Below are 22,641 nucleotides of genomic sequence, written 5' to 3' on the forward strand. Positions count from 1 at the left end.
AGTCTAAATTTATGAAACTTACACTTTCCTTTTAGCTAATGGTAGCTAACCTCAGGTTAGGTGCCATTCCTTTATAATGAAATTCAGAAAACAGGGATAAAACATACCAACAATTAAGGGTAAGATATTACATTGTTGAAGATTACATATCTTAATGAAATCATAAGCTTACATGGGGGTCACAGAAATCTAACAGTGTGAGCTCAATTCATTCACAACTTGAACAAAAAAATATTATTGGACATTGCCTGAAAAACACACACACACATTTTGTGTGTTGAAATCTAGAGATATTGAATCTACTAATAAAAATCTTCTGTCAAAGAAACCTCAAGGTCTCAAAGGTGCTAATACTGAATTGTTCCAAACATTAAAGAAATAGCATGTCTTAGAGACCAACCTTTCTAATGAACATATATGCACAAACCTTGAACAAAATATTAGGAACTATCTTTAAATTCCAGCAATGTCTTTTGAAAAATCACAACAGTGACATTTATTTCAGTACTATAAGGATGGTTTAACATTCAAAAATCAATCAATTTAATAAACAGAAAAAAAAATTGGAGAAAAGTCACATGACCATTTTCATAGATGCAGAGAGTACAATAGACAAAATTGTTAGCAAACTAGAAATTGAAAAATCATCAAAACACATCAGCCACTTAGGAATACATCTAAGGAAATGTGTACAAAACCTCTACATTGAAAACCACAAAACATTAAAGGAAATTAAAGAAGATATAAATAAGTGGAAGAAAAAAATGAGTTCAACTCCTGCCTATGACACTAGTCATGTGACTTCACACAAGTTATTACACCAAGCTCCCTCAGCTATAAAACAGGATTAAAAATATCAACCTTCCCTAATTGTTATAATAATTAGCAACAATACATTTAAACAGTACAATCCACTGGCATTCAATCATTATTTCTATTTGACTTATTTTCTATGACAGTTGGGCCACAAGATTGTCTTCCTTTTACGTGTGGCATATTTCCTTCTGGGACCGTCACCCACCCTTAACCCCTCACAAACAAAGGCATTTGTTTACCTGTTGTAATGAAGTAACTGCATCACCAGGTCTGTCCACTTTACTATAAACTTTTGCTAGAAGAACTTGAGAACGTCCATCCTCTGTGAGAGCTGACAGTTCATTTACTATGAAAGAATAAAATATAATGGGAAAAAATAATAATTCATTTTAAATAAATCTTTACATTTTTCTACAAGTTTTTATACTTGATTTTGAAAAATAGTGAATAAAGTTTAAAAACGTTCAGTAAATTAACTGAAGAATGGCCAAATTGGAAAAAAAGAAAAAGATTTAGGATAAAAACTGGCTGGAAGAAAAGTTAAAGAACTGGAGGCTTTTCTTAGACATACAAGAGATAACAATACAACAACACAGAGTAGAGTTTCAATTTCCATTCTTTTTTTTTTTAAGATTTAATTAATTAATTAATTTGTTTGTTTATCTGTCTTTGTTGCTGCGCATGGGCTACTCTTTGTTGCAGTGCCTGGGTTCCTCATTGCGGTGGCTTCTCTTGTTAAGGAGCACGGGCTCTAGAGCGCACAGGCCTCAGTAGTTGCGGCGTGTGGGGCTCAGCAGTTGCGGCGCACGGGCTCTAGGGTACACGGGCTCAGTAGTTGTGGCGCATGGGCTTAGCTGCTCCTCAGCATGTGGGATCTTCCCAGACCAGAGATCGAACCTGTGTACCCAGCGTTGGCAGGTGGATCCTTAACCACTGCACCACTAGGAAAGTCCTCAATTTCCAGTCTTAAGTGTATAAGCACTTCTGTTTGTGGAAGTCATTTAAAAACAAGATAGGGTAGTTGGTACATGCAATTGATAACTGTATTTATTTTTAAATAACAGAACTTAATAAAGTATACATATATATACATACATATATACATAATAAACACTGACTTTGAGGCCATCCTGCCTGGTTTCAAATCTAGGCTTTATCACTTTCTAGTTAACAAGGTCCTAGTCGAACAAGGTAGTTATCTATTCTGTGCCTCCCTTTCATCTGTAAAATAGGGGAAATAATAGTACCTATCTCACAAGATTATTGTAAAATATAAATAGTAAATTATTAAATAAGCTAATATATGCAAAGCAATTAAAGTCCTGTACATGGCAAGTGCTATTTAAATATTTGGTATTATTATTTTGTAATCTAAGAGTAATAAAAGAACCCTAGATAATTAACAAAAAGATGTTTCTTTTACCATTTATCGACAGCATGGCCTGAGCCATACTCTGTTTGAAGAGGTTTACATACATCATTATTTATTTAAAATCTCAACCTGAGAAGCAGGTTTTGTTATTGCTATTTTACAGGTAAGAAAAGCTCTAAGGTGGTACAAGGATCAAGGAAGCCGTGACAATGGTGAAAGCAGGCTGGAAGGAGAGGTCAGAGGAGCAACAGCATGCAAGTGTGAAGGCCACGTAAGCCACTGTAAGACTTTGGTTAACTCAGAGAAATGGGAGACAAGGGGGAGCTTGAGCAGATGTGATCGAACTTTGGTTGTTTAAAAGGTCCAATAGTGCTGCTGGGTTGGGAAAGGCTGTGTCTGGCTGTGAGGTTGAGGACTGGGTAACAGGGAGACCAGGTGTAGGCTACTGCTTTAATCCACCTAAGAGACAATGTAGCTAGGACAGGGTGACAGTAGTGGAAATAATGAGACACAGGAGAATTCTGAATGTATCTAGAAGGCAGAACCAAGAGGATTTCCTATGGGCAAGCACAAGGATGAAGGCAAGGATTTTGGTTCTTCAAAATTACAAAGAAGGCTGAAGTTATTGAGATAGAGAAGTCTGCACATAGACAGATGGGGGAGGCAGATAAGGAATTCACTTTCAAACATGCTAAGTTTAAGGTGTTTCTTAGAACCCTGGTGCTACTATATCAGCTAGGTGAACCTGGATAACTCAAGAAAACTGAGTATTAGATGCTAATTTTAAAATGTAGATAATTTTATTTGCCTCAAAAACTAATGTGAGCATTAATAACATATAATGAAATGCACATGAAGGCATCTAAGTACACCATTGGATGTGCTCAGCAAATTATTAAATGAAAGTATTTATACTGCATAAATGTAATATACTTATGCCCATATAAGTAAAACATACTACTTGAATCTCTCCTCCTCTACAACCTTTTAAAAAATGCATATCCACATTTAGGCCACCTGTAGTGTTTCAAGCAAGGTCTGACAAGACTCATGCAAGTATTTTTACGGAATTAATAAATGCATTCAAATTAGGAGAATTTAAGCATCAACCTCAAAGCTAAATTAAAAGACCATTTTAGACATATTAGAAAATTTAGAGTTGGCTTGCCTTATCTATGTATCCAAACATATTTTAAAACCACAGAAAACATGGTATTGGCAAAAATAAAAATGGGGAGGGGAGGAGAAGGAAGGAACTCAAAACAAAAATTCCCAGAATCAGAGTGAAATGTAGAAAAAAGTTTATAATATCATAAAGGTGGCATTTCAATAAATGACACGGAGATATAATTGGCTATCCATTTGGGAAACTATATAGTAAAAATTGTATGTGAATTAAAGTTCTCCATTATAAAAATTAAAATTCTCCAGTATACAAATTAAAATTACAAAAACCCCAGAAAAATATAAGAAAACTTTTTTTAATGTTAGAATTAGGGGAGCTTTTTCTGAGCATGACAAGAAATTCAAAAGTCAAAAAGAGAAAAGACTGGTAGGTATTATATATGATAATTAAATATTCTATTTGACCAATGAAATGATAAAGTAATTTGATAAAGAAAGGACAGCCTGGGAGAAAATATCTGCAACATGAATAATAGGTAAGAGATTAATGAATAACAGGTAAAGGATTAAGACAAAGGATATGAATGAAAAGTTCCTAGTGAAAGTACAATCTATAGATATAATACCTAACCTTATCAATCATCAAAGAAATGTAAATTAAAAGTTTGTTTTCTCTATAATTAATACTATATAATGTTGGGACATTTTTACCCTTAAGAAAAAACAATGGAGCAAGATTCAATTCTAGGAAGTACATAGTGCTATATAAACAAGGATTCTACCTCAGTAATGTTTTCTTCTAAATGTCTATCGATAGGGGACTCATCAAATAAATTATGATATTGACATACAGTAAAATACGCTACCTATGTTAAAAATTTTAAAAGCCCTATATTTGCCAAAATGAAGAGAGGCTATTAAATGAAAAATGCATACTGCAGACCTATAGGTATAATATGACTCCTTTTTGGTAGAAAAAAGTGTTCTGTAATAGTGTGTGAGAGATAGGGGAAGGGAGATTGATCAGGATGTGGTTTTCTCTGGAGAGTGGGAGAGGGACACAAGTTTCATTCACTTCTGTAATCTTCAAATTTTTGCAATGAACAAGCACTAGATTTTATTAAAAAGTACAGATCTTTAAAAAGTAAATTTGTATGAACTTGTAAGAATGCAATTTGATAGTATCCAGTTAAATTTTAAGTACCCATACCTTTTAACGTAGCATCTTGCTCTTAAGAAATATAAGCAAGTGTATGCCAAAGAATGAGATACAAGGATATTCATTTTAACATGGTTTATAACATCAAAAGATTGGAAGACAAACTAATTGGGGAAAAGTTAAATAGCTTACGGAGTTATAAAATACTGTGAGTGCATTAGATAGAATAATATGGATGTACTGACATCAAACTATATCTGCAACATACTGTATGTGAAAAAAAATTGCTGAATAGGAAGAATGATGCATTTTGAAAAGAACAATATGCATATTACACTTAGATATTTACATAAATATATATAAAATATACACTAAAACACAAAAATGGTTACCTCTAGGGAGGTCTGAGAACAGGGCAAGTAGAATTCACAGGAGAAACTGGTGACTTGTAAATTATACTCTTTAATAATGCTGAATTTTTTTTAAAAAACAACTTTTAAAAAGGATTATAAAAATGTTTACTTGTTTAAACACCAGTTGTAGTTACAATTTATAGGAAACTTCCAACAAAGCTACAGTAATCAAAACACAACGGTACTGGCACAAAAACAGAAATATAGATCAATGGAACAGGATAGAAAGCCCAAAAACAAACCCACGCACCTCTGGTCAATTAATCTATGACAAATGAGGCAAGGATGTACAATGGAGAAAAGACAGTCTCTTCAATAAGTGGTGCTGGGAAAACTAGACAGAATGAAATTAGAACATTCTCTAACCATACACAAAAACAAACTCAAAATGGATTAAAGACCTAAACCTAAGACCCGGTACTATAAAACTCTTAGAGGAAAACATAGGCAGAACACTCTGACATAAATTGCAGCAACATCCACTGCTGGATTTTTTCAATCCACCTCCTAGAGTAATGAAAATAAAAACAAAAATAAACAAATGGGACCTAATTAAACTTAAAAGCTTTTGCACAGCAAAGGAAACCATAAACAAAATGAAAAGACAACCCACTTCGGAATGGGAGAAAATATTTGCAAATGAAGTGACTGACAAGGGATTCATCACCAAAATACACAAACAGCTCATGAACCTCAATATCAAAAACATAAACAACCCAATCAAAAAATGGGCAGAAGATCTAAACAGAAATTTCTCCAAAGAAGACATACAGATGGCCAAAAAAAGCACATGAAAAGATGCTCAACATTGCTAATAATCAGAGAAATGCAAATCAAAACTACAATGAGGTATCACCCACACTGGTCAGAATGGCCATCATTAAAAAATCTACAAACAATAAATGCTGGAGAGGGGATGGAGAAAAGGGAACCCTCCTACACTGTTGGTGGTAATGTGAATTGGTACAGTCACTATGGAGAACAGTATGGAGGTCCCTTAAAAAACTAAAAATAGAGCTACCATATGATCCAGCAATCCCACTCCTGGGCATATATCCAGAGGAAACCGTAATTCAAAAAGATACATCTACCCCAATGTTCACTGCAGCACTATTTACAATAGCCAGGACATGGAAGCAGCCTAAAAGTGTTCATCGACAGAGGAATGGATAAATAAGATGTGGTATGTATATACAATGGAATATTACTCAGCCATTAAAAAGAATGAAATAATGCCATTTGCAGCAACATGGATGAACCTAAAGATTATCATATAAAGTGAAGTAAATCAGAGACAGACAAATATGATATTACTTATATATGGAATCTAAAAAAATGATACAAATGAACTTATTTACAAAACAGAAACAGACTCACAGAGTTTGAAAACAAACTTATCGTTACAAAAGGGGAAAGGTGGGAGGGAGGGATAAATTAGGAGTTTGGGATCAACAAATACACACTACTATATATAAAATAGATAATCAACAAGGACCTATTGTATAGCACAGGGAACACCACTCAGTTATCTGTAATAACCTATATGGGAAAAGAATGTATACATATATATATATGTATATATATATATGTATATATATATATATATGTATAACTGAATCACTTTGCTGTACACCTGAAACTAATACAACATTGTAAATCAACTATAACACAAAATAAAAATTAAATTAAAAAAAAAAAACTAAAGGAAACTTCCTTTATGTCACTTTGGAAAGTAGTTTTCTATAACACAAACTTTCACAAATCTGTTTTAAGAATTTTAAAATATCTTATTTTAGTAGAGTGACATTCTGACAAATGAAAGAACCAACCTCACATACACTAACAATACAAATACATACTAATATAAAAATAAAAAGAATCAGATATATTAGGTATACATTTTCAAATAAGAAAGATTTTCATACCAGGTTCATGAGCTAGTGCATGTTGAAGAACTTTTTCTGCTTTGTCATACCATTTCAGTTTTAATAAGAGCTCAGCCAAGTCATAGAAGAGATAATTTTGTTGTCCATTTTTCAGAGCAGCTTCATAATAAGTGATTGCCTAAATAAAATCCATTTCAGTTAGGGGAAAAAAAGGCAACGAGAATGGCATTCAAGCATAGATCCTACACACATTATGACTTAAAGCAATTGGAAGTAACCTAAAAGCAGCTTATGCATGGACTTGCACTATTGATTAAGTGTGCCATTTTTCTTACAGAATCCAATATTACACAAGACAACTAGCATTTCTTACAACAAATAACTAAAGCAAAGTACTTTGTTAAAATTTTTTCCAGTTTTATTCCAAAAGTTAGTGAATGCAAATACTTTGCTAGCTGTTGTATATATGTTCAACAGTTACCAGGAATAGGGCAAGAATATAACTAAAGGAAAATCTATTATCCTTACTACAAAACAAACAAAAATGAAAACAAAAAAAACAAAACCCTCAAAGCACATGGCTTACTAAAACTGGTTCAATGGAAAGGACATCTATTATGCTTTGTCATATGATAAAAGAGATGTAACAACAGTAAGTTTATCATAATTTATTTCATGGCAGAATTTTGCTGTAAGGTGAAACCTGAAGTAAACTTTAGGGTCCAAAAAGTCTTTGCAAAATGCAGCAGAGAAGAATCTGAGACACTGAGAAAGTCTTTAACACAAATTCCAGTTTGTAAAGACAAATTTGGAGTTTCCAACCATTAAGATACAAACAGTGCTTGCTGAAGATCTTTCACAGAGCAGGGTTTGCAGATTTGTTAAAACAGATACATTTCAAAATATAAAGTATTTACCTTTGAGTAGTTGTGAGTTTTGACAAGAGCTCTCCCAATTTTGCTTGCCAATGTTCCATCCTTTGGGTTCTGATTTAATGCTTGCTCATATGCTACTATGGCTTCTTCAGGCTAATGTTGGCAGATAAAAAATGAAGCAATAAAATAACAGCTTAGGTGGCTCCCATTAAATGGCAACACTTCTATAATTAAGGTCTACATTTGGAAAACTTACTTACTAAGGCTAATAAAGCACATACTAAATCCAGAAACCTTAATAATTTCAGAGAGCTGATAATCACTAGTGCAGGTGTAACTCACTAGTATAATCCCACCCATGTTACTTAGGTCCATGTCCTCATAAATAGTCATATGAGAACTAAGAGACACCTTCTTGACAGCTTTTCATCTGGCATCATTATAAAAGCCAGAACCAGAGGTCAGAGGATTGCTTTCCTTTGAAGAAAACACCACCTTAGCCAGTAGCTCTTTTCATCCTTTTGTTTAAAGGTGACTCACCTTACTTCTGGTATCATCTCTATTTCAAATGATAGTGCTGAATAACTGGATCTCAATTTGAAAAGTAACTGTAACTTTTTAATTGTAATGGTTGTCTCCCTTTTTATTGTGATGACTGGATCTTTGACTATTAAGTAAACGTTATTAAAATGAGGGGAGAGGATTTGGATGAAGGTGGTTAAAAGGTACAAGCTTCCAGTTACAAGATAAGTAAGTATTAGGGATGTAATGTACAACATGAAAATTAACACTGCCGTACGTTATACGTGAAAGCTGTTGAAAGTAAATCCTGAGAGTTCTCATTACAAGGGAAAAATATTTTTTTCTATTTCTTTAATTTTGAGCTATATAAGATGATGGATATTCACTGAACTTACTGTGATAATCATTGCATGATGTATTTAAGTTAAATCATTATGCTATACCTTAAACTTACACAGTGCTGCATGTCAACTGTATCTCAATAAAACTGGAAGAAAAAAACCCAAATTCCTTTCAGTAGAATGTTATACTAATCACAAAGAATTTTTGGTTTTTGTTTTGTTTTTAAATCTAAGTTCAGTAGTATCAGAAACTTTACCTCTTGAATATTCATGTATGCATCACCAAGGAGAATAAAAGAACGAGGGCTGGGCATCCTTTCAGCAATTTCTCTGGAAATCAGACGAACTCTACTTAGTATATTGAATACAAATTTCTTCTTCTAAACCAATTAAATAAAAGATAAGCTTATTTTTTTCAATGAACTAATAGCCTTCAGAGTGCCTTCTTCATATCCAACAGTGTAATATTGTTAAAAAACCCCAGCCATACCCACACTCAGATTGTTTATGCTAAGTCAACAATTTTTTTCATTAAATTTTTCTATTTCCTGAAATGCAGGTAAAAGTATACAGATAGATAGTAAACATATAAGCTCTTATTATCCAGAAATACATGATGTGGGAATGAAGTTGCAAAATATGACAAACACTTATCATCCTCCTATGCATCTTGAGCTCTGATATTCAGGGCATAAGTCATATACAACGAGTTACCTTAAAAAATATAAAATATTCTACTTCAACATTTGCTGCTTATTTTTTACCTGCAAAATGTAAACTGCTAAAGGTCAAAATACCAAGGTTGCTCAAATAATGTGATGCTAAGTCTTTAATGTACAATATCTCACTTAATTGGTCCAAAAACTGAGAAAAGAAAATTATTACAATTATATAGATAATGCTGAGTTTACTATAGCTAATGTGTCAGATCTACTTGAAAAAAAAACCTATGATTTTAGCTACTATACTACAGTGCATCCAAACACATCAACCCTATTTTATATATACATACATATATACACTACCAAATGTAAAATAGATAGCTAGTGGGAAACAGCCGCATAGCACAGGGAGATCAGCTCGGTGCTTTGTGACCACCTAGAGGGGTGGGATAGGGAGTGAGTGAGGGAGACGCAAGAGGGACGAGATATGGGGATATATGTATATGTATAGCTGATTCACTTTGTTATACAGCAGAAACTAAACAATGTAAAGCAATTATACTCCAATAAAGATATTAAAAAATAATAATAGAATAAAAGGTGTGAAGAGTGAAAAAAAAATTGTCATATCATTAGAGATGATAGTGCCGATATTTTAAAAACATCATAGAAAACATAATCTAGGAAACTCCAGTCCATCCATCTGCACAGGGGGTGCTGCTCAGTTTCTTTGAATCACTCAGTACCTACAAAGAATCTGAGCAGCTTTCTGGACTTTGATATTTACAAAATATAGATGAACCAATATGACTTAATTCATCAACATTTTACTATTCTCAAGGATAAAACATTAATTTTCTCTCACATGGAGTGTGTGCTTGTATCTTTATCTTTTTGTTTGGGGAGAAGTGTAAGAGCAACCTGTGTGTGCATGTGTGCACCCATGTCTCGTGTGTGTCTGTCTGTGTGTCTGTGTGCACGCGCGTGTTTTGTGTATCCAGTAACTCCTAAGGGCATCAGTGTATGACACTTTTTAAACCCCTGCCATTTCTGTAATCCATACCTTAGTGTGGTATATACTAAGCCATAATTTTCTTCTGCTATAACTATGATACTGAGTGTTAAATATGACTATATAGCCCCTGAATTGTTATATTACATAATGCTTTTAAGCTATTAGAATACATGTAGTTGTAGCTCTTTCAAAGTCCAAAAATAACATCTGATGAGAGAGGAGAGCTGAGAAACTAAAGTAAGCCACAGGTTGAAATAAATCATAATTACCATGATTTACATTTTAGGGAGTGAGTAACTTGGTTAGAGTGACTGTGTTTGGTGGTAGTAGAAGGAAGCAAGAACACATTAAGGAAGGGATCTATAAAGTATCTGAAAAGCAGTTAAAAGAGAGAAATTTGGGGATTAATTTTAGGAGATAAATGTCAAAATATAATGGGTTGAAAGAAACATTTACCTGTAACAAGTGATATATAACATCTTCTCTTTTCTGTGCTTCAGATATATATCTGCCATTTTTTCTTTGGTCTCTATGAAATAAGGCTGCTCAGATGTAACATTCTGAAGCATGCTTAAAGCCCGCTCCACATCTCCCTGGCCCAGAGCTAGGTCTGCGTTAGCAATAGTGACACGCAACTCTTCAGATGTCCCAGAAAATTCATGGATGGCATCTTGTAAAACTTTGGCCGCCTCATGCTGTAAAGGTGAAATTAAAGTAACATTCAAAATTTCAACAAATTACACTACAAACTAAGGTTTTCTACTAATACAGAATGAACAATAAATGCTAGTACAGTTATGATATTTGTGAAATAATGATAGATTTTTGGAAAAGTACAAAAATTTAAAACCAAACTCAGAGACCAAATTAAGATAACATTATAAATATTTGTTAGCTGAAAAGTGTTCTCATAACTAGGACAACAGCAGTTGCTACATAAGATTTGTTGCAACTATAATTTAATAAACATTTACTTTGTACCCAGCATTGTAAATATTAACCCATTTAATTCTCACAAAAATCCTCTAAGGTAGTTACTATAATTACCCCCCACTTTGCAGTAAGTAAAATGAGATTCAGACAGTTAAGAAGTTAACAAATGATAGAACCAGCCTGACTGACTCCAAAGCCTAAATTCTTAGCCATGTTCATTACTGCATCTTCGATGGGATCCAGTCCACAGTCACCCTCTGTACCCGATGGCTCTACATAACATAGCAGATTATGTTATTCCCTACACTAGGACGTCATTTTTGTTATACCCCAGGTGAACATATTTCCTAATTTCCAAATCTGTACCTCAATGAATCTAAAATTGTCATTGATTTTAACTGATCTCAACTTTAGATATTTTAAAACATTCTGATTTAAGAAACGTTAAAATGTGAAAAAAATACTGCATTTCAGAATCAACTATCTATAGTAGAATTGGTTCTTCTTATTAAGTGCATTTTACATTAATTTATTAGTGAAGTGGAAATTCTTTGAGATTCGGCAAGTATATGGACACAGCCTTCTTAATTTCCACTAAAATATGAAATAACTGATTAGCAACAGCTGCAACTTAAAAAAACAAATATAAATGATGTTAAGTTCCTCATTTTCTACAAGGTTCTAATTCTTTTCTCAGAATTACATTTTTGTTTGCCTTCTTTCTACCTATCTATCCATCTACTATCTGTATTATTCTTTAAGTATTTGATTTTATGATCTATCTGTATTTTTTTAAAGCATTTGATTTTATGATTGCCCTATTAGTTTACCAAAGCTGTATTATTTCAGTGGTTCTTTTATTTTCTCAACTATTAGAATTTCAGATTGGTACTTTGATTTTATTCCAGTAGTACGTGTACGTGTGTGTGTGTGTGTGTGTGTATGTGTGAGCCCTTTTAGGAATTCACAGAATTATAACTATATTATATTATTACATTTCATGATAGCCAAAGTAATCATACATTATATTATTATACACATATTAATACATACTACAGTACATATTACATTATATTATTACTTATATTACACATACAGTGTATATCTAGTATTAATCTCATGGTAGCCAATGTAAGTACACTGATACATAAAGTCATCCGAGTACAAACTATGTCTAAATTCAGGGGCTATAGAAAGTAACATGATCTGGTGCCAAGTGATGAGAAATAAATTTTCTAAACTTTACCACTTGGTCAAGCGAATAATTTTAGCTTTTTCATTTCCTATGACTCTATATACTTGAATAACAAAGTTCAGATCTGAGCCACTGAATTACACTTGACCTACCTGTTCTCCATTTAAGCGGTGAACCTCTACCAACTCAAGAAAGACTGATAAACGATGGCTTGCATCGACTTCAGTTTTTCTGTATTTTGACTTTGAGGAAGTTCCAGTTCTCCTCATTCCTGGTAAACTCATTGCTATATGCAGGGTTTTAATTGCTTCTGCTATTTCTCCCATTTTTTTTTGTGACTGAGCTTTTATCAAATGATATAAAGGATATTCTCTCACCTGAAAAAATAATATTCAGAAATACAGCCTTGGAGTGTTTACAACATCAATACATAGTTTACAATCCATCAAATGTTATAATAATAGGATCTTTGAGGACAGTCTACCCTGTGATTGTATGCATGAGGTCTATTTCTGTCCTCTTACTCATGTTCTGATCATTTATTATATTAAATCAGAATTCAGGTAACCTGACACTACCTAGTGTTCCGCTGGTTAACAAACAAGTTAAGTGCTTCTACCATGAGAGGAAAGAAATTGCACACAAAGATTATAAGGCTAGCAAATATATTCTAAGAAATTATTTTAGTTTTCAGGAAATGAATTTCTTTACCTCAGACTTCTTGTACTGAAATAAAGTTATCATATTTCTACGCAGTTTCTTGTCTTTATTTTCTAATTTTAAGATTAAAAATTTCAGGGCTTCCCTGATGGCACAGTGGTTAAGAATCCACCTGCCAATGCAGGCGACACAAGTTTGAGCCCTGGTCCAGGAAGATCCCACATGCTGCGGAGCAACTAAGCCCATGCTCCACAACTACTGAAGGCCGCGCTCTGCAACAAGAGAAGCCACCGCAATGAGAAGCCCGCACACCACAACTTAGAGTAGCCTCCTTGCTGCAACTAGAGAAAGCCTGCGCGCGGCAACAAAGACCCAATGCAGCCAAAAGTAAATTAATTAATTAATTAATTAAGATAAAAAATTTCAGGACACGTTAATCAAACATTGGTTTTACCCTTTGATACTACTCCAAAACACGTAGTAATGAATCTCCTGTCTTTATTTTGGCTATCAACAGCATATACAGAAAAAATAGAGAATGACAAAAGATGAGGAAGGAGTCAAAGGGAAGAAGATGGTCCAGAATGAGATGATGTGGCAGCCATCTAACCTCCAGGATGGCTACAGTCCTCCTAATGCTGGGTTCTGAGCCGTAGCTAGGCATCGTGTTTACCTGTGGGCCTTGTGTAAACAATCATGCTTACGCTCTTCTCTCAGAGATTCTGATTCACTGGGTAGGGCACTGGCACTGGGGTCACAATGCACCACCAGTCTTGAGAACTACCGTCCTAAGAAGCAGGCATTATCTTCTGCAAACCTTGCCTGGAACTTGAATTCTCCAGTGCACTAAAGGGTTCTCACATCGAAGGGCTCAAGACACTGCCAACCAAAGCAAAAGTCTGAGGAGCTCCTCCTTGACTCCAGGTTGCTCAGGAAGCCCCTGAACCTAGGATTTTCCGTAATGCTCAGGGATATGAGATGTTCACACTGAATATCTTGGATAGAAATCTAGTGTGTTTATATCCTCAAACCACGTACCAACTTTCAAAATGACTAGCTGGTCTCTGATGATGTATCTAAAAAGAAGTTATTAAAAACCAAGGTCCAAGAAAGAAACAGGCAATAAAATAAAATCCTTATGCATAAAAATATTTGGCACAATGCTCTACAGTCTACAATTATCTCTACATATTCATATTGCATTTAATATTTACTATAATTGTAGGGTATTATTATATAAGTTTTCTAGAAAAGAAAACTGAGGTTCAGAGACAGACAGGTGAAAAGACCAGACACTATCTCCAGGTCTTTTGTTGCCAAGTCCATATAGTTGTTTAACTATGCCACAGTTGCCTCCATTTTTTTCTCCTACTGCTAATGAGTTCAAAATATTTTCCATTAATAATGCATTTATTAGCAAAATATTACAGGCTAAAAAACAAAAATAGTTGAATATGTAAACATTTGCTAAAGGTTCAAGGAGGGCAATATGTCTTATCCACTCGAGTCTGGAACACTTACCTTAAAATTATAGCTCAGACAAAGTTCAAGAGACTGAGAACACAATCTGAATTTTTCCTGAGACAAATAAACCTGAGCCATCAGGAGATGAGCATCTGCATAGGAAGGACAGTGTTCTAGGCAGTGCTGCAGATTATTATAAGCTGCTTCAATATCACCTAATGAGGAAACAAAGCACTATTATAATACAAAATGATCAAGAGGAAACCTGAGAGAACAGGGAGAAAAGTATTTAGTCTGTGGATAGTTCTGGTGTTTGAACTTAAAAGTTCTCTGTTCGTAAGGCCTTAGCTTAACCTCTACCTGCACTAGTCAGTTTCTTTTTAATACGCATGAAAGAATATACCTAAAGCCAGGCCATCCCTTGGTCATAAGGAGCAAATCAGGAAAAGTATGTGAAAAACTCTGAAGCCCTTTAAATGTACCTATATTTTCCTTGTCAAATTTTTTTTTTTTAATTTACAATTTCATTAAAATAAGTTATGTAAGACATAGAAATTTAAACAGTTAGAATGTTATAGTGCCACATCTAGGCTAGAAATTTTACTACTGTACAAAAAATAACCAAAAAAGGCATAAGGATACATTCCAGGGGTTTAGAAATGTGAGTTACAGATTTAAAATGCCTTTAAATACTAACTGAAATATCAAATGTTTTCGAACCACAGGTATTGTACATCTAGAAGACTTTTTCTTTTATTGTAGTTGGTTTACAATACTGTGTTAGTTTCAGGTGTACAGCATAATGATTCAGCACTTTTGCACATTATATTCCATTATAGGTTAGTAAGTACATCTGGGAATCTTAAAATAGAAGGAAATGATCAAGATGAAAGTGAACAGAATATTGGAATCTACCTTGGGCTGACAGATAAGGTAGAAGAGGCTCTTCAGAGAAACAACAGCACAGACTCTAGGTGCTAGAAGTTTCGTGATGTCATCCACACTGATTTGCATTTAGCCATCTCATAAACTGGCCTTAAGTAGGTGTAGCTAGGCCAGCTCCCCACCTAACTCTGCTAAGGTATCCGTTCAATTACTCTCTGTAACCTTACCTAACACCTTAACAGACAAAGTAAGGCTAACAGTCAGGACTTCAGTTCCCAAACGCTCAACTTTCTTCTAACAGAAATCCATTTAAACAGAAAACGCTCTTAGAGACAGAGGATTAATGAAAAATAATTTAGCTGGGGTAGCACAATAACTTATTAAATACAGTGTCTAAATTTGTCAGTTAACCATCAGGCATAATAAACATTAGATTCTTTTTCACTGTGATGCAATCCAACACTCAGAACCGTGCAGACAAAAAAAGAAGAGAAGATTAAGCATAATAAATTTGCATGCAAATTACCACCCCCATATTCTTTTAGGAAGGAGGAGGATTAAGGAGATAACCTGAAAAAAGAGGTTATTACTAAGTGGAGAGAGTACATAGAAAAGAATTTGGGTTTGCAAATAAGAGACTGGAAAAAAAAATGAGGACTGTATGAATAACTGAAATCATAATCTTTTTTGTTTCTTCTAAAGATAAGGAGGAAGAATATGTCCGGTTAGCTTCAGGAGGCCACTAAGTATTTCAAAATGGAGAAACGGGTCATCACTGTTGGGAAAAAACAGGCCATAAAAACAAAGATCACATCAATATCACATTCTTATCTAAGAGCAGCCCAATTTCTCTTGAGAGAAAAGTGGAAGAAATTTCTGTCCTGCAGTTCTGCCTTTGTCAGGTTCTATGTAATAAAGAATTTGGCTGGCCTTTATCCCAGGGAGACAGGGAGACAGGACAGGGAGACAGTTCCCAGGAGACAGTCTCTAAATCTTGGAATTTTCCAAGCAATAGGAGAAACTTTGTTATTCATGGTGGGCCCTGAGAGCTTATGCTAATGATGTGACTCAGGATGGTGGCTGGCCATGCCAGAAAGACCAACCCTGTGAATAGAAGGGTAGGGCTTTGAGCCACCTATAACCTGCCTCACCTAGGGAGAGGGGAGCTGGAGACTGACTTCAATCACATGGCCAAAGATTCAGTCCACGTCTATGTAATAAAACCCTAATGAATACCTGGATACCGAACCTTGGGTGAGCTCTCTTGGTTGCTAATGTTCCACAGGTGTTGTCATACATTGTTGTGTCGGAAAGTTGATGTGTCCTGACTCCACAGGGAGAGGACAATGGAAGCTTCAGATCTGGGATCCTCCCAGACCTCACCCTCTGCATCTCTTCCTTTTGCAGGTTTGGATGACTTTCAAATTTCAGTTTGCTATCATAACACTCTAATCCTAGATATAGTGCTTTCCTGAGTTCTGTGAGTCTTTCTAGTGAATTATCGAACCTGAAGGGAATCATAAGAACGCTTAAATTAGTAGCAAGCTAGTCAAAAGTGCAGGAGGCCCTGGGAACACCTGAACTTGTGGCTGCTATCTAAAATGAGGGCAGTATGATGGAGAATTGTGCCCTTAACCTGTGAAGTTTAGTCCAACTCCAGGTAGCTGGTGCCAGAAATCACTGTAGTTGGTGCCAGAAGTCACTGCAGTTGGCAATTTAGCAAGAATACTGCTATTTAGACACGTGCCACCACTGTTTCACATTATTTCAGGCTGCTTTTTTTAAAAATGGGGTTAATATACAAGAGTTTCCTTCCTAAGCCTTTGGCAATTAACTATTACTATATTGAAACTGATTTATATCAAAATTGAAAATAAATAATGAGTGTTTACAAATTAATCACAGAACTCAAAGTCCCAGTTTGATCACCTAGTAGGTGATACCAGTTCTAACTGGGAAGAAAATAGAAATATGATGTGGCTCAATAGAACACAATCAGAAGAAGGTAATAGAGAGTCACTTCTTACAACTAGAGTATTTTAGAGGTGAAACAAGCTTTTGTGATCATTTGGTTCTCTTTTTAAAACAGTTAAAGGCACTTCCCTGGTGGCACAGTGGTTAAGAATCTGCCTGCCAATGCAGGGGACACGCGTTCGAGTCCTGGTGCAGGAAGATCCCACATGCCGCGGAGGAACCAAGCCCGTGCACCACAACTACTGAAGCCCGCGGGCCTAGAGCCCACGCTCCGCAACAAGAGAAGCCACCGCAATGAGAAGCCTGCACACCACAACGAAGAGCAGCCTCCGCTCGCTGCAACTAGAGAAAACCCGTGCACAGCAGCGAAGACCCAAAGCAGCCAAAAATAAATAAATAAATAAATTTATTTTTAAAAAACCCCAAAAACAGTTAAAACTGAAATCCAAAAATTTAGTAAGGTCAAACTCTTAACTCGTTCCATTATGTACAAGAAGTAACTGTTAACGATAATGAACACCTTGAAGTTGGTTTCTGTCCTATAGGACTTTACAAACTTAACTTACTTTGCATAGCATTCAGCCAGCAAAGATACATACATAAGTACCATATGATGGTCTATTTTTATATATATTGTCATACATATGTTTGTGTCCTAAAAATCTAAGGTTATAACAGGATATTTTTTTAAAGCTATGTATAACCAATCACAAAAACTAAATAGGAATTAATCAATGAATTTCTTAAGGGCCTGAAACCTGGTGAACATCACATTTGGTCATGCCAATGAGTCAACCATTATAAATTATAATCTGTTCAAAGGAGAGATTAAAGACTATAAATTGTACTGCCAGGACCTAGTACCATCTGATGGACTTTTTAAAGTGGTAGAACTGTATTTTCCCAGAAATTCACTTGAACCACAGAAGTTTATAGTAATTTTTTTAAAGAATTAAATAGTAAAGAAAGTTATGCAGTTTTATTTTGGATAAAAATTACTTATCTGTGCACACGTAAAATGTGCATTTTATGTGACTATTCTATGAAGACTATTCTATGTGACTATTCATACGAGGAGTGCTTAGTTTGTTTATACTAGTTCTTATCAACATCAGAATATAAAGGTTATTTTAAGATTTTAATGTATATCTTACCTGACAAATATTTCACTTTTGCTATTAGGAAGACAGCTTGCAGAAGACCGGGAACAGTTCTTACTATAGTCTCCAGGATTGAGGTACAACGTCTGAGAAGTGGAGAAAGAGGCTGCCCAGGACTTGCAGGCTAAACAAATCAGCAGATCATTTTTTATAGGTTTATAATAGTATTTAGCTATAAATAAACACATATTAATTGTAATGTGAAGAGCAAAAATCACATATTTTTCTAAAATTTGTCTTATTCTATTTATTGCCCAATATTTTTACTATGACTAGACTAATACTAATTTATCTCCCTGGGATCTATGAACAGACTACATAAATGATGGCTTTTGCTCAGCAAAATAACTGTGAAATTATTATAGTTACTAATCTGATAACACGAAATGAGAATATCTGTTTAAAAACTTTATAAAGAAAACATATCTGTTCAAAGGAATGATAATGAGAGGTAGAGTTTCTTGCTGGAATTGAGAGTCAAGGCAATGTGAGTTCTAACTCTAAACCTGCCTTGTGATTTACTCAGTTGAGTAACTTGCACCACCCCCTAGAATACTGTAAGGTCAGTTTTTAGAGAATTCAGATTTCATCATTCTAGTAAAAATCCGAAGGTTGAACACTCACGTATACTACACCAAATGTCTCATACCTTCATATTCCCCACTTTTCTGCCTGGCATGTTGTAGGCCCTCAAATTTTTTTTCTTTTTATTAATAGTGAATACGATAACTAAAGCAGTACTAGACCACTTTTTTATTCTTTTAATGGCTGTCTATTCAACCCATCTTTATCCAGTGGTTATTCACTCACAATTTAGAAATGTGATATTAGAGTTTAAATAGCAAATCTCCCTGCTTTGCCTTACTAATGCTCCTTCCTTTATCTGAAGGATGATCCTCCCATCCCCCCAATCTTACACTCCACATACACAGATTCTTAACTGGAGCACCGCCTCTTACTGAAAGTCACTCCTACGAAGAGCCATTGTTACTAACAAGAAAGTGTGGTATCTTCTCACTATGTTAAGGCACCAAAAAAATGTGTGCTCAAAAGGATTTTCAGAGTATAAAACTATTGGTGCCTAGAATACTTCAACTTCTTGAAATTTCTATAGCGCTTATAATCTATGTAATAATTCAGCATTCTTTGTTTTATACAGTTCTATAGTAGTTTCATATTTAGTTTTGCCTCTTTTATAGGGCTAAGGGTCTTTATGTGTCTCAAATATCAGACTTTTTTTTGACATTTGATCCATTTAATTAATTTATTTTTTAACATCTTTATTGAAGTATAATTGCTTTACAATGGTGTGTTAGTTTCTGCTTCATAACAAAGTGAATCAGTTATACATATACATATGTTCCCATATCTCTTCCCTCTTGCGCCTCCCTCCCTCCCACCCTCCCTATCCCACCCCTCTAGGTGGTCACAGAGCACCGAGCTGATCTCCCTGTGCTATGCGGCTGCTTCCCGCTAGCTATCTATTTTACGTTTGGTAGTGTATAGATGTCCATGCCACTCTCTCACTTTGTCACAGCTTACCCTTCCCCCTCCCCATATCCTCAAGTCCATTCTCTAGTAGGTCTGTGTCTTTATTCCCGTCTTACCCCTAGGTTCTTCATGACCTTTTTTTTTTTTCTTAGATTCCACATATATGTGTTAGCATACGGTATTTGTTTTTCTCTTTCTGACTTACTTCACTCTGTATGACAGACTCACACAGTAATGGGTACAGAGTATATTCTTAAAACATTTATTTCTTCAGTGTAACTGAAAATAATGAAAGCATAGGTAAAAGGGTGAAGTTCTGATAATGTTCTCTGCCAATTGCTAAGAACTACTCATTGAAAACAACCATTGTTTTTTTTACTGTAATTTCACAGTGAATCACAGAAAAAAAACAGGACTTATATGGACAATCTCTAAGATAATGTTTGATTTTAGAAAGTATATATATAAAAGGGCCAAAGTAGAAACCGAGCTGGAGAGACAAGTCTGCCTTTCTGATATTTCCCCACGAAAACAGCATTTTAAATGCTAATTAGATTCTATCATGCTGATGAAGGTTATATTATGGAAAAATAGGATGTCTGTGGACTAGGGACCCAACTACCATTTAACACGTTATTTCTTGCTCCTTGTACAGTTTACTATCGGCAGGGCTGCCAGAAGACTCCTTTTAAAATGCTGAACTGGATCATGCTGGAAGCCTTCTGGTGGCTCCCTACCGTACTCAGAAATGAAGCCAGAGAAGTTACCACACTAGTCTCTGTGCTGAGACCTCGCGGTGACTACTCCCCATCTCCTCACTCTGTCCTGGGCACACTCATCTCTGTGTCCCTTTGGGCCACCTGCACAATGGCTCCCTTTGCCTGAAACACTCTATACCATATTCCCACGACCTTCAAGTTTTTGTTCAAATTTTCCCATCTTAATGAGGCCTACCCAGACAACCTTATCTAAAATTACTACCCCCTCTGCCCTGTTCTGTTATTTTCCTCTGTGATATTCTAACATACTACATGATTGACTTAATTATATTATGTCTCTTCCTGCTAGTATTCATGTTTCAAGAAGGCAAGGGTTGTAGTTTGTTTTTACAAACTATTTCCCCAGCTCTGAGCAACACACTGGTGCAAGCATTTGTTGAATGAAATCTAAATACTGCATGAGTACTGAAAAATGCTTTCCAACTAACTCATCAGCAACTGAAAACAGATCATGACTGAGACTGAGATCAATCCCAGGTGTGATTCCAGACAGATTAGTTGAAAAAAAAATAGGTCATGAAAGTCTGGAAAAGAACATGATGATCAATGAAAGGCAGCATGAGTTCCCTAAGGGAAGGTCATGAACAGCTACTGAAGTTCATTTACAGTTACTGAAGCTGTAAATCAGAGAGAATGCTAAAAACTATGCTTTTAGGAATGAAATATTTGCTAGTGCCCGTCACGATATCCCTGTGTTGAGTTGTGAGTTGAGTATACTAAAGTCAAGTCATCTGCTTACTGTCTGTAATGAGTGTTGACTAATGGATCCACATTAATTTGGAATGAACTCCCTGGCAATACAACAGAGGGCTCCACTCTTAGTTCTACTCAGAGCTAGACAGGCAGATGACAATCAGGATCCAAAAGGACAAGGTAATCTGGAATTATGGGATAAATCTGGAGAGAGAAAATTTCACAGGGATAAATGTAGAGTCCTACACTTGGGTTGAAAGTTATAGTGAATAACAAACCTAAGGACTTTAGTTAACAGTTAATTCAATAGGGGTCGATAATGTAATGTGATTCACAAAAAGGAAGCTAGATGGACATCCAGAATTGGGGAGCAAAGAATCTAATCTAAGTCTTGCAGTCCAAATCCATATTTGGAAGAGTAAGCTTAATGAGGCACTGATAAAATGAAAAATATCCTCAGGCTTACAACCAGCGTTCTCAAACTATGTCATTAAAAAAGAAATGGTTGGAAACCTGGAATTGTTTAGAGGAACATGAAAACTAATTTCCAAAATCTGAAGGTGTGTTTTATGAATGAGGAATGGTCCTTGCCTTGACTAAGTAACTGGACTTGCTCCACGTCACTCCAGAGCAAGAGAAGGACCGATAAACGGGTGAATTTTTTAATATAAAGCGAAGTCTGACTTAACATAGGAAATACAGTCTAATAATCACAGTTATACAATAAGAACTGCATCTCTGAGTGCATCCAGAGATGGGATGGGCACTTAATGAGGATGTTGTGGAGCAGATTTGAATACAAGGTGGATGTCTGAATTAAATGACTTCTAATAGTTTGTTTAAATTTAAGATTTTAAGATTTTATGAGTTACAAATGAATGTTTGTAAACCAACACATTTATTAGTTGATAGTAGTCATTACTGTAAATAGTTTCATTAAAAATTATTTCACCTGAAGACCTAAATAGACATTTCTCCAAAGAAGACATACAGATTGCCAACAAACACATGAAAGAAAGCTCAACATCATTAATCATTAGAGAAATGCAAATCAAAACTACAATGAGATTATCATCTCACACCGGTCAGAATGGCCATCATCAAAAAATCTAGAAACAATAAATGCTGGAGAGGGTGTGGAGAAAAGGGAACACTCTTGCACTGTTGGTGGGAATGTAAATTGATACAGCCACTATGGAGAACAGTATGGAGGTTCCTTAA

General features: G+C 35.1%; 1 protein-coding gene across 10 annotated transcripts in view; it reads right to left on the reverse strand.

Moving 5' to 3' along the window:
• The window catches only part of TTC21B (tetratricopeptide repeat domain 21B), a 97,436-nt gene that overhangs the window by 52,166 nt on the left and 22,629 nt on the right, over nucleotides 1-22,641 (reverse strand). For 9 of the 10 annotated variants that reach the window (XM_028478588.2, XM_028478585.2, XM_024122255.3 and 6 more), the window contains 8 exons: nucleotides 18,452-18,581; nucleotides 14,496-14,653; nucleotides 12,467-12,691; nucleotides 10,643-10,881; nucleotides 8,767-8,839; nucleotides 7,689-7,799; nucleotides 6,811-6,949; nucleotides 1,056-1,162 (listed from right to left, as the gene is read on the reverse strand). In XM_028478588.2, the coding sequence (XP_028334389.1) occupies nucleotides 1,056-1,162; nucleotides 6,811-6,949; nucleotides 7,689-7,799; nucleotides 8,767-8,839; nucleotides 10,643-10,881; nucleotides 12,467-12,691; nucleotides 14,496-14,653; nucleotides 18,452-18,581 (1,182 nt within the window). The remainder of the gene's footprint in view (nucleotides 1-1,055; nucleotides 1,163-6,810; nucleotides 6,950-7,688; nucleotides 7,800-8,766; nucleotides 8,840-10,642; nucleotides 10,882-12,466; nucleotides 12,692-14,495; nucleotides 14,654-18,451; nucleotides 18,582-22,641) is intronic. The other variant, XM_024122257.3, reaches the window with a different exon arrangement.

This window comes from Physeter macrocephalus, chromosome 2 (assembly GCF_002837175.3).
Source record: "Physeter macrocephalus isolate SW-GA chromosome 2, ASM283717v5, whole genome shotgun sequence".
Lineage (NCBI taxonomy): Eukaryota > Metazoa > Chordata > Mammalia > Artiodactyla > Physeteridae > Physeter > Physeter macrocephalus.